Source organism: Callithrix jacchus, chromosome 5 (genome assembly GCF_049354715.1).
Source record: "Callithrix jacchus isolate 240 chromosome 5, calJac240_pri, whole genome shotgun sequence".
NCBI classification, from domain to species: domain Eukaryota; kingdom Metazoa; phylum Chordata; class Mammalia; order Primates; family Cebidae; genus Callithrix; species Callithrix jacchus.
The window spans coordinates 87,836,298-87,853,506 of NC_133506.1; the positions used below are offsets into that span (position 1 = coordinate 87,836,298).

The following is a 17,209-nucleotide window of genomic DNA, read 5'->3' on the forward strand; positions in this document are numbered from 1 at the left end:
AGGTGGGAAGATTACTTGAGGCCAGGAGTTCAAGACCAGCCTGGCAAACACATTGAGGCTCTGTCTATATAAAAAGAGAAAAAGTTTCTGTTTTTTGTGAAATAAGATATTATGTCTGAAGTGAGTGGGTTTTATACTTTAAACATACTGGTTTTAATTTGGTATAAATAATGGAAGTTTCTGTATTTTATAAGCAACTCTTCTATATGCAGTGCTTACCTAGAGAAATTTAGGTTTAGAAAAATCTGTAAAGTAGCGATTACCTATTTATGGACTGTTTTCTGCACTTATTGCCTTCATCAATTTGTATATTTGTGAAAATTAGCAGATGGGTGATAAAGTGTTGAAACTGAAGTAGTAAGCTTTTAATCTGAACTTTGCAAACTAAGAAAAACTTTATTCTAAAGGAGCTATGCAATAAAATCTTTCGTATGGAGGGAAATCTTCAATTTTCTTAAAAGATTACTTAATCAAATTATGATTTACACCCAGCTTCCTCAAAAAAATCCATGTTACCTTTTGCATTCTGTGCCTACCTGATACAGGACTTGCTGGCAGTGGTGGCTTTTGGGGAAAGCCTGTTCCTGCCTCTGGACAGTGCTGGAGAAGTGACTTGGTATAACTAACTTCAGCCATTGTTGGGATTAAAAACTGCTTTTTGGCCGGGCGTGGTGGCTCACACCTGTAATCCCAGCATGTTGGGAGGACAAGGCAGGCAGATCACAAGGTCAGGAGTTCGAGACCAGCCTAACCAACGTAGTGAAACTACTAAAAATACAAAAATTAGCCGGGAGTGGTGGTGCACACCTGTAATCCCAGCTACTCAGATGGCTGAGGCAGGAGAATCACTTGAACCTGGGAGGTGGAGGTTACAGTGAGCCGAGATTGTGCCATTGCACTCCAGCCTGGACGAGGAGCAGGCAGAGCAAGACTGTCTCAAACAAACAAAACAAACAAACAAAAAAACTGCTTTTTATTTACCCAGCATATTTAGATGGAACTAAAGGCAGAGTTTTTTTTTTTTTTGGTTTTTGCTTCTTTATTTTAATAAACAATATGCCAAATTACAGGGTTATTTTGTATACAATCATATACAATCAAGGAATTATATTGTGAAGGGTTATTTTCTCCATGAGGCAGGCAGTGTGTGTCCCTAGGATTTCAAAAGTGGCAGAATATTTGAAGCTTACAAAGTCCCAGTGTCAGCTGAAGGACAAAGACAACCTAAGGGTGTTGGGTCCCAGATGGGAATAGATGGTGTCCAGAAAGAGAATGGTTGGGAAATGATTTTGAAGGCAGAGGCTATCTTTCTGTTTGTGCTGTTGGCCTGGTTTTATGTTCTAAACCCCTTGGTGCCAGTGTGTCTATAGACTTCTAAATTATCTAATCACAAGTTTCAAGAAGATGGTTGTAACACTGATATAAGTATGTAATGTATTTAATAATGTATTTTGGACTTTGATTATGTTATATGTTAAATAGAAGCTTTAAATCAGTTGCCTGTAATTTTTAACATTTATCCAGTATATAATTTATTCCCTTGCTTTTTAGGCATTTGATCTAACAGAGCAAAGATATGTAGCCGTGAAAATTCACCAGTTAAATAAAAACTGGAGAGATGAGAAAAAGGAGAATTACCACAAGTAAGTGATGCTAGAGTGTCTGACTTTTCAAAATTAAATAATACTTGTAGTTTGAGTATTATGCTACGAGCTTTACATACATTGTTGTTGGTTTTTGTTTTATGTAATCTTCATAACTACCCTAAGAGAATGAGTATATTCTCAGTGTTACTGATAAGGAACTGATGCTTAGAGAATTTGAGTAACAGGAAGTGGCTGAGCTGGTATTTAAATCCAGACTTCCCTTAATCCAAAGTCCTGGTACTCTTAACTCCTTTGTGGCTAGAAATAGCTGTAGTAAATAAAGCCTTAGAAATCATTGTTGCTTGTCTATAGAAACCAGACCTTAGGGAGGTGCTGGTGGGCTCTTTCTGCTACTTCAGTCATTTCCTTCTGGAAGAGACTGGGGGCACCTGGTGTATCTTGGTGGCACCTGTTTGCCACCAAGATGGGCAAAATACAGTTTGCCCATCTCAAAGTTCTCCGTCTTCAGGGTCCCACTTTCTGTGCTTGCCTCTCTACAAAATGCCATCAGTGGCAGCCTTCATCTGTGCTTGGGGCAGGGGTAGGGAGGGGGGCTTCTTTAGAACGAATTGTTATTACATGCATAGCTGTGAATTGCGTTGTTCCACTAATGTCAAGTTTTGCCTATATTCCCCCTGAGCTTCTGAATATTGGAGTTTATGGCTCATTTGCTTTAGAGGCTATGCAGACTTAATTTCTATTAGGTTCCCCACTGGGCTTAGTTTTGTTTCTTCGTTGTTGGTACAAGTATTGAATTAGATAAGTCCTGCCCCTGAAAGGAGGGGACAAGTTCTTTTGATAAACATCTGCTTTCTATAGAGACAGTCTTGTTTTTTTTTTTTCTTGTAAATAATAATTTGGAGGGGGGAAAAACAGTGGACTTTGAAATAGCCCTTTAGTTGGCTTCTAACCTGGTCCAAGGCAGCTCTTGCTCTATACCTCTTGTTCATGAGGGACCCAGGAGTTCTTCCTGTTCCACACAGATGGGCAGTGGTGCTCAGCACTGGAGAAGGGAAGGTTCCTGCTACATTAAGGGCAACAGGGCTTAGCAGAGGGAGGAGAAGGGATGACATGTGACATCCTTCCTGTTTCTTAGGTGACAGGCAGCTGCAGTCCAGATGCTCCTGAGGAGCAGTTACATTATTATAAGAACATTCCAGTCACTTGATGTGTAGGGATGAGTGGCACGCAGCAATGAATGCCAGGAGCACTTCAGAGAAGGAGAGCACATGTTCTGACCAGTTATAAATGAGCAGTGCCCCTACTGTATTGAGACCTTAAGAATGCTTAAGGGTGTTGGACCAGTACATGCTTCTCTTTAAAAATGCCCTCTAGGGACCAACCTTGGTCAACCTTGAGAACGTAGTTCCTGTGCTAAGATGTACATGTATTTTGCTTAGTCTCAGTATCCAGGTTTCTGGCTGACCTTGTAGAGAACTCTAGTGTTGGATACCACAGCAACTGCAGGTAGGGGTTCTGCTCATCTAGCCTTTTGAAACAGTGAGTAGTGGAAGCTGGGCCTTGTCCCTCCTTCAAACAGTTGGCAAGCAGTTTGCGTCCCGGCAGGTATGGATTGGGTATTTTCTCACATATGCCTCTGCAGACAGAATCGGAGAGCACGTGAAGGAGATGGTCTTATCTGTCTAAGCTGTTTGCCATTCAAGTTCCAGGCTGGCATTGGTGCCTTCTTACTCTGTTTCCTCATCAGAGGGGTGATCATGTTGCCTGAGCTCATCTGAGCAGGGGCCATTTCCCATTTGGCAGACACCCTAGGGAGAGGGTATGTGCATTTCTTGTGACCTCTTTTCTTGCTTGGTGGGGGGAGTTCTTTTTTTTCCAATCAGGAAGCAGCACTGGGGATAATTCTTAAGTACCTCCACCTTTCTTTTGAAAGAGTTTGCTTTCTAAGTGATAGGAAATCATACTCATGCATTTCATGGCTATAGAAGATGGCGAATTGACAAAATGTCATTAATTCCTTTGAACTAAAAGGAGGTTTATATCAAGCATGTAACAGATATTGATGAGTGCTTTAAAAATTCAGAATTAAACTACTAAGTAGTATACTTCAGCGTTGTGACATTATAAAATATGAAAATACTATAGCCCTGCTAGTAAGGTCTGTTAATTGCTTTTCCATTCGTGGGGATGACTTCCCAGTCCCGTCTGGAATCAAGACATTTATTCTGGTTAAAAAAAGAAGACAGATTTTAACAGAAAATAAAAGGTATTTGTTTTGGTGTATTCTGAGTTTTGTTCTGCCACTTTATTTCTCTCCTCCTCCTACTATAAACAAACCTAAAGTAAACTGATTGTATTTTACTTTTATATTATAAAAACACAAATTTTATTAAAAAGGTTTAAAATAAATTTAGTTTTACTCGACTGCTTTAACTCCCTCAAATAAATATTGAAAAGTCTATAGTCGGAGGCCAGGCACGGTGGCTCAGGCCCATAATCCCAGCACTTTGGGAGGCCAAGGTGGATGGATCACGAGGTTAGGCATTTGAGACCAGCCTGGCCAACATTGTGAAACCCCGTGTCTACTAAAAAAAAGTACGAAAAAATTAGCTGGGCTTGGTGAGTTCTCAGAGTAGCGGCTGTAGTCCCAGCTACTCAGGAGGCTGAGGCAGGAGAATTGCTTGAACCAGCGAGGCAGAGGTTGCAGTGAGCTGAGATCGTGCCCTTGCATTCCAGCCTAGCTGGGGGACGGAGCAAGACTGCGTCAAAAAAAAAAAAATCTACAGTAGGAAAAATTTCATGTGAAGCTATCTGCTCAAGTAATTTATATCAGAGTTAGTATGCTTTTGTATGATACTCTATTCTGTTTTGTATGATTATTCTCTTTTATATGATACTCTATATTAAATTTTTTAAAGATAAAAAGCATTTTTAAATCTAAATATATATCAACTTATAAGAGAGTAAAAGACATTTTGGTGGATGAATTTCTTCCAGTTTCTTATTAAAGTCTCTATATTTGTAATGCGTGATCCCTTGGATAATAAATTGACAGTTGAACATGGCTCAGTCATTGCCTTGCTGATGAAGTAAGAGAAGCGGGTTTAGAGCTGGGCGAAGGTTCAGCGACACTGCAAGTTCCCTTAATTGGTGAGGACTTTGAATGACATTTTGATTCTGAAATTTTTGCCACCTTTTGTTTTCTCTGTATTCTGTACCTCAACAGAGAAATTGGTTTCTGCTCTAAAATACAAAAATTTAGAAGGCTCACAAAATCAAGAAGTTAAGACAAAAGGGTTGAGCACTACACATTTATAGCAAGCTAGAGTGAGAAATGACTTGAACAGTGATCTGTTTAGTCCCTAGGTTTCTAAACTTTAAAAAAAAAAAAAAACAGCACCAGCCAGGGGTAGTGGCTCACTCCTATAATCCCAGCACTTTGGAAGGCCAAGGCCGGTGGATTGCCAGAGATCTGGAGTTCAAGACCAGCCTGACCAACGTGGTGACACCCTGTCTCTACTGAAAATACGAAAAATAATTAGCCAGGCATGATGGTGGGCACCTGTAATCCCAGCTACTAAGAAGGCCAAGGAAGGAGAGTTGCTTGAATCCAGGAGGCAGAGGTTGGGAGCTGAGATCACGCCACTGCTCCAGCCGGCACTACAGAGTGAGACTTCATTTCAAAAACAAAAAATGGCAGCACCCTTATTTTTTAATCAAGTGCAATATTACATGGAATCTTAATGTATTTAAAAATGCAAGTGTGCTGACAGAAAGGGGACTGATGATTCCGTGACTCTGCAGTTGCAGAAGCTCCATGTAGGAGATTATTTGGACATAGTGATTACCTCTGTAAATCAGTTACCACTTCCTTCAGGGCACATGAGATATTAATTTTTTTTTTTTTTTGAGATGGGGTCTCACTGTATTGCCCAGGCTGGTCTTGAACTCCTAGGCTCAGTGATCTTGCCACTTCAGACTCCCAAAGTGCTGAGATTACAGGCATGAGCCACCACACCGAACCAGATCATATTAAGTTCTATTTACTATTTCTTGAATGTATTTTTCAGTCAGTTTTGTAAAATGCAAGTTTACCTACTTTTTCCTCTCCTACTTATTGCCTTTAAGTCTTTAAATTCTAAATAAATTGTAATACATCTATATAGGATTTAGATTTGGTTATATGCTGTTGTATGATTACTAATAGAAAATCTGTATGTTTCAAGCCCTTCTATAAAATATGAAGAAAAGTGCCCTTAGCACTCTGTGTAAAACTATACTGTTAAATATATGTGTGTAATAAAAAAAAAAAAAAAAAAGACAAGTATGGAGCTACTTTGGTGGAATTGCGGGGTGGGGGGTTGAGGAGGCCAAAGCTGCATTTGCTGAGTATCTGCAGCAAGCTCACTTCAAAGCATCCGGTCTGGTGATGGCGAAACTGAAGCTGAGAGGTGGAGCCACAGAGCTGTAGCAAGGAGCCAGGCTTCTGTGTTCCTAGGGTAGTGTGTGTTCTGACACTGGTCTGCCTCAGTGTTGGCAAGTTGGTTTTTAGAAAAATGTAAAGATGATGAAATGAAGCATCAGAGGAGACAAAATGGCCCAAAGCAGCAGCTTGAAAACTAAGCCCAAATAGTTTCCATTGGGGAAAAATATATGTAATTACTTTTAGATTCCTATTTCTCCCTTTCCCCACTTCCCCTAATTTTTTCCTCAGCTTTTTTTTAGTTGAGTACTTTCTTTGTATTTTTGGTATGCTGGAGTTTACTTGTTTCTGAAAACATCACTGTTTTTTAGATTTATTTTACTGTACTATGGAAAGTATATCCTTTGCAACTATCCTTATAACAAAATGTCCTAAACCAGATAGTGCTGAACTACTTTGTAAAAACTAAATACTTAAAATAGTATTAGTAATTATATTATGTAAGTATATTCTGTTGTTCTTCAAAAATTCAGTATATGAATATGTCAGGTTATATAGTACACTTTTGCTCCTTATTATTAAATGATTTTAAACTAGAAAATACCTTAAAAATGCTAATCCTATGTAGTCATATGTTGCTTATCAATGGGGATATGTTTTGAGAAATGCATCGTTGGGTGAGTTTGTTGTGCAAAAGTGTACTTAATGTAAGCTTTGATAGTATAGCCTACTACATACCTAGGCCGTGTAGTATAGCCCATTGCTCTTAGGCTACAAACCTGTATAGCGTGTTACTGTCCTGAATACTATAGGCCAGTGATTCCCAACCTTTTTGGCACCAGGGACTGGTTTTTTGGAAGACAGTTGTTCTGTGGACCGGGGACAGGGGGAGATAGTTTCAGGATGATTCAAGCACATTACATTTATTGTGTACTTTATTTCTATTATTATTACATTGTAATAGATAATTAATTAATTACACAGCTTACTGTAATGTAGAATCAGTGGGAACCCTGAGCATGGGAGACAGTGACAGATCATCAGACATTAGGTTCTCATGAGGCACACACATCCTAGATCCCTGGCATACGCAGTTCACAGTAAGGTTTGCACTCCTATGAGAATCTTTGCCACTGCTGATCTGACAAGAGGTGGAGCTCAGACCATAATGCAGGCTGTGGGGGGTAGCTGTAAATACAGATGAAGCTTCGCTCATTCACCCACTGCTCACCTGCTGCTGTGTGGCCCAGTTCCTAACAAGGCACGAACCTGTACTGTGTTGGGGACCCTGCTATCAGCAATTGTGTTACTAATTGTGTATCTAAGCATAGAAAAGGCACAGTAAAAATACAGTATAAAAAATGGTACACCCCTACCATTAATGGAATTTGCAGAGCTGGAAGTTGCTCTAGGTGAGTCAGTAACAGGTGAGTGAATGTGAAAGTCTAGGATATTATTGTATACTATTATAGACTTTATAAACACTGTACACCGAGGCTACACTACATTTATTAAAATGTTTTTCAAGTATAAATTAACCTTCACTTACTGTAACCTTTTTGCTTTAGAATTGCCTTTTTTTTTTTACCTTTTTGACTCTTTCGTAATAACACTTAACTTAAAACAAACACATTGTGCAGTTGTATGAAAATATCTTCTTTTCTTGTATCCTTTTTCTATAAGCTTTTTTCGATTAAATTTTTGAAAATTTTAAAACTTTTTTGTTAAGAACCAATGCACACACTCGTTAGCATAGGCCTGCACAAGGTCAGGATCATCAATATCACTTTTCTTTTTTTTAATTGTTTTTTTTAGAGACAAAGTTTCACCGTGTTGGCCAGGTTGGGTCTTGAACTTCTGATTTCAGGGCCTTGGCCTCCCTAAGTGTTGGGATTACAGGCGTGAGCCCACGGTCAGCCCATCAATATCACTTTCTTCTACCTCCACATCTTGTCCCACTGGAAGTTCTTTAGGGAAAGTAACACAAATGAAGTTGTCACCCCTCACTACCTATGATAACAATACCTTCTCCTTTACCCCCGATGGATCTGCCCAAGGCTGTTTTATAGTTGGGTTTTTTTGTGTGTTTTTTTTTTTGAGACGGAGTCTCGATTTATTGCCAGGCTGGAGTATAGTGGCACGATCTCAGCTCACTGTAACCTCCGCCTCCTGGGTGCAAATGATTCTCCTGCCTCAGCCTCCCGAGCATCTGGGACTACAGGCGTGTGCCACCATGCCCATGTATTTTTAGTAGAGACTAGGTTTCACCATGTTGGCCAGATGATCTCGATCTCTTGACCTGGTGATCTGTGTGCCTCAGCCTCCCAAAGTGCTGGGATTACAAGCATGAGCCACGGTGCCCAGCCAAAAAAAAAATTTTTTTAAAGAAGTAGAAGGGAGTACACTCTCTATTTTTTTTTTTTTTTTTTGAGATGGAGTCTTGCTCCATCACCCAGGGTAGAGTGTAGTAGTGCGATCTCAGCTCACTGCAACTTCTGCCTCCTGGGTTCAAGCAACTCTCCTGCCTCAGTAGCTGGGATTACAGGTGCTCACCACCACACCCGGCTGCTTTTTTGTTTTTAGTAGAGACAGAGTTTCATTATATTGGCCAGGCTTGCCTCAAACTCCTGGCCTCAAGTAATCCACCTGCCTCAGCCTCCCAAAGTGCTGGGATTATGGCTGTGAGCGAGTGTGTCCAATCTCTAAAATTTAAACGACTAAAAAGTAGTACAGGCCAGGCACAGTGGCTCACGTTTGTAATCGTAGCACTTTGGGAGGCCAAAGCAGGTGAATCATGGAAGTCTGGAGTTCAAGATCAGCCTGGCCAACATGGCAAAACCCCTTCTATACTAAAAATACAAAATTTAGCCAGGCATGCTGGCATGCACCTGTAATCCCAGCTGCTTGGGAGGCTGAGACAGGAGAATTGTTTGAACCCAGGAGGTAAAGGCCACAGTGAGTCAAGATCGCGCTACTCTCCTCTGGAGAGCCTTGGCAACAGAGTGAAACTCCATCTCAAAAACAAAAAAATGCAGTACAGTAAGCCCTCACTTGATAGCAGTGATAGGTTCTTGGAAACTGCAACTTTAATGGAAACAAGGGGTAACAAAACCAATTTTACTGTAGGCTCATTGACATAAACAAGAGTTAAGTTTCTGCGGCATATTCCTGGTCACAAATACATTACTCCGCCTCTAACTGAGGACTAAAACATTGAAATACATATGAACTTTATATTTAAGAAAGATCAATAGAAACAAGGTAACAGTTTACCCACTCATTCCTTACTCAGGGTTGAGGGTGGCCAGAGCCTATTTCAGCAGCTCAGGGGTAAGGTGGGAGCCACCCCTGGACAAGATGCCATCCCATCACAGGGTGGGTGCACCCACACATGCACTCAGACTGGAACCATGTGGACATGCCGGTGAACCTAACGCGTTTGGCTTTGGGATATGGGAGGAAAGCAGAATAATCTGAGAAAACCCGTGCAGATATAGGAAGAACACACAGACTCCACACGGACAGTGGTGCTGGCCAGGAATTGATTTTTTTTTTTTTTTTTAGATGAAGTCTAACTTTGTCACCCAGGCTGGAAGTGTAATGGTGCAATCTCACCTCACTGCAACCTCCACTTCGCAGGTTCAAATGATTCTCCTGCCTCAGCCTCTTGAGTAGCGGGAATTACAGGCAGCCACTACCATGCCTGGCAAATTTTTGTATTTTTAGTAGAGATGGGGTTTCACCATGTTAGTCAGGCAGGTCTTGAACACGTGACCTCAAGTGATCCGCCTACCTTGGCCTCCCAAAGTGCTGGGATTATAGGCATGAGCCACCGTGCCTGGCTGATGGGGTTTTTTTTAACCTCGTCAGTATTATAACAAGATGATGCTATTTAAGGGCCTGCTGTATAGTCAATACGTAAACCAATAATGTATTTATTATCATTATCAGTGTTATATACTGTAGATAATTGAATGTGCTAGACTTTAATGTGACTGGAAGCACCACAAGCATGAGTAATGAATCGTGCGGTGACATCATGACTACTATGTCACCAGGTGATAGGAATTTTCAGCTCTGTTGAACTCTTTTTTTTTTTTTTTGCTTCTTCAATCATGGGAAACTCTGTTATACTCTTATGGGACCCCTGTCATATATGTGGCTTAGCATCATTGACCAAAGGCTTGTTACACAGTGGATGACTGTATCAAATTCACCATTTTAAGAAAACTGGGGTTCCATAATTTCACATTTTATATTTTCTTAGAATAAAGCTAATAGCACTTAAATTATTTTTGTAAGGAGGAGGATTTAAAAACAAAAAATATAAAGTACTGTTAATTGATTTATGTAACAGATAATCCTTTAACCTAAGGGGTTTACATGCTAGCATTGACCCCTTTGATGTTACCCCAGCATATATACCTTTACAGATATGATATATCAGCTTTAGAGAGAGGGGAGACCTTTCTCACCGCAAGAGAGAAAGGTCAGGATACCCACAAAGGGAAGCCTATCAGACTTACAGCAGATCTCTCAGCAGAAACCCTACAAGCCAGAAGAGAGTGGGGGCCAATATTCAACAACCTTAAAGAACAGAACTTTCAGCCCAGAATTTCATATCCTGCCAAACTAAGCTTCACAATTGAAGGAAAAATAAAATATTTTATGAACAAGCTAGTACTCAGAGATTTTATTACCACCAGGCCTGCTTTGCAAAAGCTTCTGAAAGAAGCATTACACATAGAAAGGAACAACTAGTATTAGCCTTTCTAAAAATATACCAAAAAGTAAAGAGCATCAACATAAAGAAGAATTTATATCAACGAATGGATAAAATAGCCAGTTAACATCAAATGGCAGTAACCTTAAATTTAAGTTAACTAAATCCCCCAATCAAAAGATACAGCCAAAACCTAACAGTATGCTACATCCAGACCCATTTCACACCCAAAGATACACAAAGACTCAAAACAAAGGGATGGAGAAAGACTTACCAACCAAATGGAGAGCAAAAATAAGTAAATAAATAAAAAGCAGGAGTTGCAATTTTCACATCTGATAAAATAGATTTCAAAGCAACAAAGATACAGTGGTAAAAGGATCAATGCAACAATAAGAGCTAACGACCCTAACACCCAGATACATAAGACCCATAAAGAGATTTAGACTCAACGAGACAGAAAATTGATGAGGACAACCAGGACTTGAACTCAGATCTGGAACAAGTAAACTTAATAAATATTTATAGAGCTCTCCATTTTAAATACACAAAATATACATTCCCCACTTTAAATACACAAAATATTGATCTGCCATTATTAATACCCATTTTTAGAATAAAGCAATATTCCCGTTCTCCCTCTTTTTCTTCCTCTCCTTCACTTCTTTTTTTCTTTCCTTTCAAAAAAAAAATCATTCTAAAAAAGAAAATAACTGTCCTCATAATTTTAAAATCTGTGATACGTGAGTATAAATGGAAAAGAGGTATGATTATCACACAGTGAACTTAAAAGGGATGAAAAGAGTTGACATCCATTCACTTAACAAATTTTTGAGCACCTATTATTTTCTCAATGGCTTGGTAGATTCCAATAAAGAAAATAGGATGACCAAAGAGAAAAATCACATGAGGGACCAGATGGACCTGAATGGAATGAATATGTTGAAAAAATAGAGAAATGATTGAATATTTCAGAGGATCTTTGAAGAGTTATAAAAGGCAGGCCAATATACTTTCTTGTTAATTTGCCCTTTTGTTTACAGGCACGCATGTAGGGAATACCGGATTCATAAAGAACTGGATCATCCCAGAATAGTTAAGCTGTATGATTACTTTTCACTGGATACTGACTCGTAAGTATTGTGCCATTTTACCTTAAGAGTTATATTATTTTCTTGCAGTGTTGATTGTTTATGGAATAGAACTGAACTCTGGATCCAGGAAATACCCTCTGAGGGAACCAAATGTATTGATTTATGGACAGATGATCAAATGTAAATTCAGATTTGCGTCAGCAAGGAACCTCTGCACCGAAGGACATGTGCGCTTGGGTGCCAGTAAATGTTTAACAATCAGTTTGGTGTGAAGAGAGACAGGGCTAATTCATAGTGTTTGCCAATTTCCATGGTATAGATACTCCTCCCAGGTCCAATTTTGATGTACCACCTGTTTATTTATTTTTAAACATCTTAATTATAATCCACATGTTATATGATTGACGCAGGTAAAATATAGTTTAGTGGCTTTTTAGCATATTCATAGATACATGCAACCACTAGCACCAATTTTAGAATTTTTTCACCACCTCAAACCCCATCCCTTTCACTACTAACCATCTATTCTACCATTCCATCCCTCTGCCATAGCCTTAATCAGTCACTACTGTTTTATCTCTATGGATTTCCTATTCTGGACTCTTGTATACATTGAATCATTCAGTATGTGGTCTTTTTTTTTTTTTTTTTTTTGAGATGGAGTTTCGCTCTTGTTACCCAGGCTGGAGTGCAATGGTGCGATCTCGGCTCACCGCAACCTCCGCCTCCTGGGTTCAGGCAGTTCTCCTGCCTCAGCCTCCCGAGTAGCTGGGATTACAGGCATGCGCCACCATGCCCAGCTAATTTTTTGTATTTTTAGTAGAGATGGGGTTTCACCATGTTGACCAGGATGGTCTCAATCTCTTGACCTCGTGATCCACCCACCTCAGCCTCCCAAAGTGCTGGGATTACAGGCTTGAGCCACCGCGCCCGGCCAGTATGTGGACTTTTATTACTGGCTTCTTTCACTTAGTACGATGTTGTCAAGTTTCATTCTTGTGGCATGTGTCAGTACTTCATTCCTTTTTATGGCCACATAATATTCTGTTGTATGCATATACCACATTTTGCTTGTCCATTTGTCCTACCAGTGGTTTAATAACCAGCTCACAAACGTCCTGAAAATGTAAGTCAGCTCTTGGAAACTGGCATGAGCTGGTGCTAGCATGCCACTGATGTGCACTAGCGAGTGTAGACTGTTCAGGAGAGTTTCTGCTCACCCCAAGACTCTTATGAGCATTGCCAGACCTTTTAAAAAAGTATTGGCCATGTGATTTATGACACAAGAAATGTGGCACTAATGAAGACAGAACTCAATGCTACATGTCAAAACACAGGCTTATAGGATGTTAGAATAGGCTTATAGAATGTTAGAATAGTCAAAATATAGGCTTATAGGATGTTAGAATAGGGAGGGATCTCTGAGTCCAGCCTTTTCTTTTTATAGGTGTATTTTGAGGACCAGAGAAGTTAAATGACTTGTTTGAGATCATTGATAATCATGGGCATTGCTACATTTTGTTACATGGTGTAGGTTAGCTCCAGCACCTCTCGGGTTTATCTAGCAGTTTAGCTGGATATATCTTAGCATTTGAAAATGTTTCTCTGTAGAAGTTTGAACTGAATCAGAACATACCTTAGTTCTAGACTCCAGGCTCCCTCAGCCTCCCAGGGTAGTTCTAGAAGTTGTGGTCTGTTCTAGCCAACAGTCTCAGAGGCTATGCAGGCAGCTGGCTCACATTTAGAAATAACCCCAAAGAGGACTATAATTCCCTTTGGAAATATGATGTGGGCCATTCTCTCAGAGATTTCTTGTTGTCATTTGGGAAGCCCTGGCACTGGACTTGGCCATGTGTGTTTCACATGAGTGGAATTTTTAAAAAAATTATCTAATTAGAGGGCAGGATTGGGAAACCAGGGACAGGTCATGACATCACTGTTTTGCTTTGAGTAAATTTCTTGAATACTAGGTAGACTCCCCTCTCTGAACTATAAGTTCAAAACTATTTCAAAGAATAATATCAGCCTCAAATTATCTGCTGTTTCAAAGTGTATACACACTTTTAACTAATGTGAAAAATAGAGTTAGTTTTGTACTATTCTTGAGTTGATTACTTTGTTGTTCCTTTTGTTTGTATGATGAAATTTCACCAAAAATGTCAGACCATCATTTTTAGAACATCTTCTGAGAATTGTTTGGGTATTAAAAGTGAGGCTTTATTTTCAACTTGCATTGGGTCAAAGAATCATTCCACTGAGCATGAGTCTATATTTCAGATTTCAGAATCTCAGATCAGAGAAATCTGATAAATTTCAGACATTTCTTTTCTTTTTTATATTTAATTTGAGATGGAGTCTTGCTCTGTTGCCCAAGATGGAGTGCAGTGACATGATCTTGGCTCACTGCAACCTCCGCCTCATGGTTGCAAGCAGTTTACGTGCCTTACTCTCCCAAGTAGCTGGGATTACAGGCAAGTGCTACCACACGGCCAATTTTTTATATTTTCAGTAGAGACAGAGTTTCACTATTTTGGCCAGGCTGATCTCAAACTCCTGGCCTCAGGTGATCCACCCATCTCTGTCTTCCAAAGTGCTGGGATTACAGCAGACATTTGTTTTCAAATGGGGTGCTAGCATGCCTTGCTATGTTTCATAAGATGCCTACAGTATTGTTCAGTTTGGGGAGTCCACAGTACCATGTGTGTTCACATTCAATTGCAGTGCTTTATGAAAGCCTCAAATTGCACAGGGGCCCATATTGCTAGTCCTGAGCCTATTTGCTCTCAGTTCTGTTCCTCGCCATTTCCCTGCCAGTATCTTTGGGGGATTAGCCCTTGTAGGCTGTGTTTACCAGGCCGTTGGTGTTCTGCTGTTTTCAGCCAGTGGAAAGGCAGAAATAGGAGGGGGTCTCCACCTACTCTCCTCCTCTAACCACGGTAAACTGGAACTGCAGGCAGAACCTGGTGACCCTGGGTTCTAGTTTCACTGTCTCCTCCTTTCTGGCCCGCTTGCCTGAGGGCGATGATGGCTTCCTGCTGTAGATGATCTCTAGAGTGCCTCACTGACCAGTTTGTCTTTTCAGCTCTTCGATCATCTATATGATCAGTTCCCGGAGTCTCGCTCTATTGCCCAGGCTGGAGTGCTGTGGCATGATCTTGGCTCACTACAACCTCCACCTCTTGGGTTTCAGCAAATCTCCTGCCTCAGCCTCCCAGGTAGCTGGGAATACAGTCACATACCACCAGGCCTGGCTAATTTTGTATTTTTAATAGAGACAGGGTTTCACCATGTTGACCAGGCTGGTCTCAAAACTCCTGACCTCAGGTGATCCACACACCTCGGCCTCCCAAAGTGCTGGGGTTACAGACGTAAGCCACCACGCCCAGGCGCCTCTCTGTTTTAAATAATCAAGTGGTCTTTATTTTCAGGCTAGATCCTGACTGATAACACCCACGTTGTCACAACTTAGAGTACTTCAGAAGGTATTCATCCCTCAGGGATATTCGAACAATTCAAGATTGTTTACTTCAGAGTAAGATAGAAGATAGACACATGACCTGTGATGCCATGAAGGCATATGGTTTTATGTTTGGGTCTGTATGACATAATTGACATAAGTGAAGGAAAAAGAACCCAGATACATTTGTTAAAACCATAGATGATACTATACAAGCTCATTTACACCTTGTGTTTAAGAGAAATTGTAGTGCAGTATTGTGTCAGGCTGTCAGGAGGCATGGTATGCAGTCAGTTTTGGGGACATGGGCAAACTCTGTATTTTTCCTCATTGTCAGCACTCAGGATTATATAAAATGTTTGCAGTGAGAATTGTGTACCCAGCCAAAATTGCACTGCTGCACTCCAGCCTAGGCAACAGAGTAAGACGATCTTTCAAAAAAAAAGAGAGAGAGAGATAATTGTGTACTTGATCACATTCTGGTTGTTTAGACATGGATGTGTGGCATGGGTAAGGGAGACCCTTCCAAGAAGATATCTAGCTTAAATACATTATACTTCTTAGCAGTATTTTTTTTTTTTTTTTTGAGGCGGAGTTTCGCTCTTGTTAGCCAGGCTGGAGTGCAATGGTGTGATCTTGGCTCACCGCCGAAACCTCCGCCTCAGCCTCCTGAGTAGCTGGGATTACAGGCACGTACCACCGTGCCCAGCAAATTTTTTGTATTTTTAGTAGACACGGGGTTTCACCATGTTGACCAGGATGGTCTCGATCTCTTGACCCTCGTGATCCACCCACCTCGGCCTCCCAAAGTGCTGGGATTACAGGCTTGAGCCACCGCGCCCGGCCAGCAGTATTCTTATAGTCTAGACTCAGGAAGGTCTGCTATGGGTTAACTTGAGCACAACAGATTCCAACAGTGAGGGTGTGGGAACTCTTCAAGAGAATAAGCAGTTTTATTACTATAAACCTCTCAGCTAATACTGAATATAGAATCGAAGAGTATTTTGAGGAACTAAGAAGAAAGGGGTGAAAGCTAATGAGCTGAAGTTTTCACCTGGGACTGATTTAGGTAGTCTTCATCTGCTTGCTCTTATTCCATGGTTAAATGTTGGTTTATTTGTCTTTAGGTTTTGTACAGTATTAGAATACTGTGAGGGAAACGATCTGGACTTCTACCTGAAACAGCACAAATTAATGTCGGAGAAAGAGGCCCGGTCCATTATCATGCAGATTGTGAATGCTTTAAAGTACTTAAATGAAATAAAACCTCCCATCATACACTATGACCTCAAACCAGGTATGTCTAACTTTTAGGAGACAGTATTACTGGCTTTTCTTTGGTCTTATAAGTGACTTTTAATTTGATAAAGTTAGAGAATTTCACAGCAGCCAAGAAGGGCTAATAACATCTGACTTTTGATTGCTTGGGTAGGTGTGGGAAGAAGAGTCCTGGCCCAGCAACACTGGGTTTAGGAGGGTGTGCTGGATTAAATACTCTGGAGAAACAATACCTTTATCTTTGAAGCCAGGGCAGTTCATGATGTCTCATTAAGAAAGAACTGTTCTAGCAAGTTCAGTTTTGTTTCTTTCCCATTACTCATGCTACATAGCAGTTCCTCTGCTTCAGGTCTCTTTGGTAAGAGCCCCCAAATTAACAACTTATTTTACTTACATGCCTCCCATCTCAATAAATTTCAAGCAAAATTTTTCATCTTTTTGTATGGTTATTATCCAGCTTTGGTAGTCATCAGCAAAGAGTACAAGACAGCTAGAGTCCTTACCTCTATTTTTTATTGTTATCTTCAGCTATGTTTTAGAAATCTGCATATGTTCAATAGACAACTCTAACAGCTTAGCTTGGGCATTAGGAAGATGGTCCCCCTTTACCTTCTGGTGTTGCAAAAT

The 17,209-nt window shown here is 40.3% G+C and overlaps 1 protein-coding gene across 33 annotated transcripts in view; it reads left to right on the top strand.

The window, feature by feature from the left end:
- The window catches only part of TLK2 (tousled like kinase 2), a 150,453-nt gene that overhangs the window by 120,783 nt on the left and 12,461 nt on the right, over nt 1-17,209 (top strand). For all 33 annotated transcript variants that reach the window (XM_035300353.3, XM_078373458.1, XM_035300361.3 and 30 more), the window contains 3 exons: nt 1,552-1,643; nt 11,797-11,886; nt 16,432-16,601. In XM_035300353.3, coding sequence (XP_035156244.1) covers nt 1,552-1,643; nt 11,797-11,886; nt 16,432-16,601 — 352 coding nt within the window. The remainder of the gene's footprint in view (nt 1-1,551; nt 1,644-11,796; nt 11,887-16,431; nt 16,602-17,209) is intronic.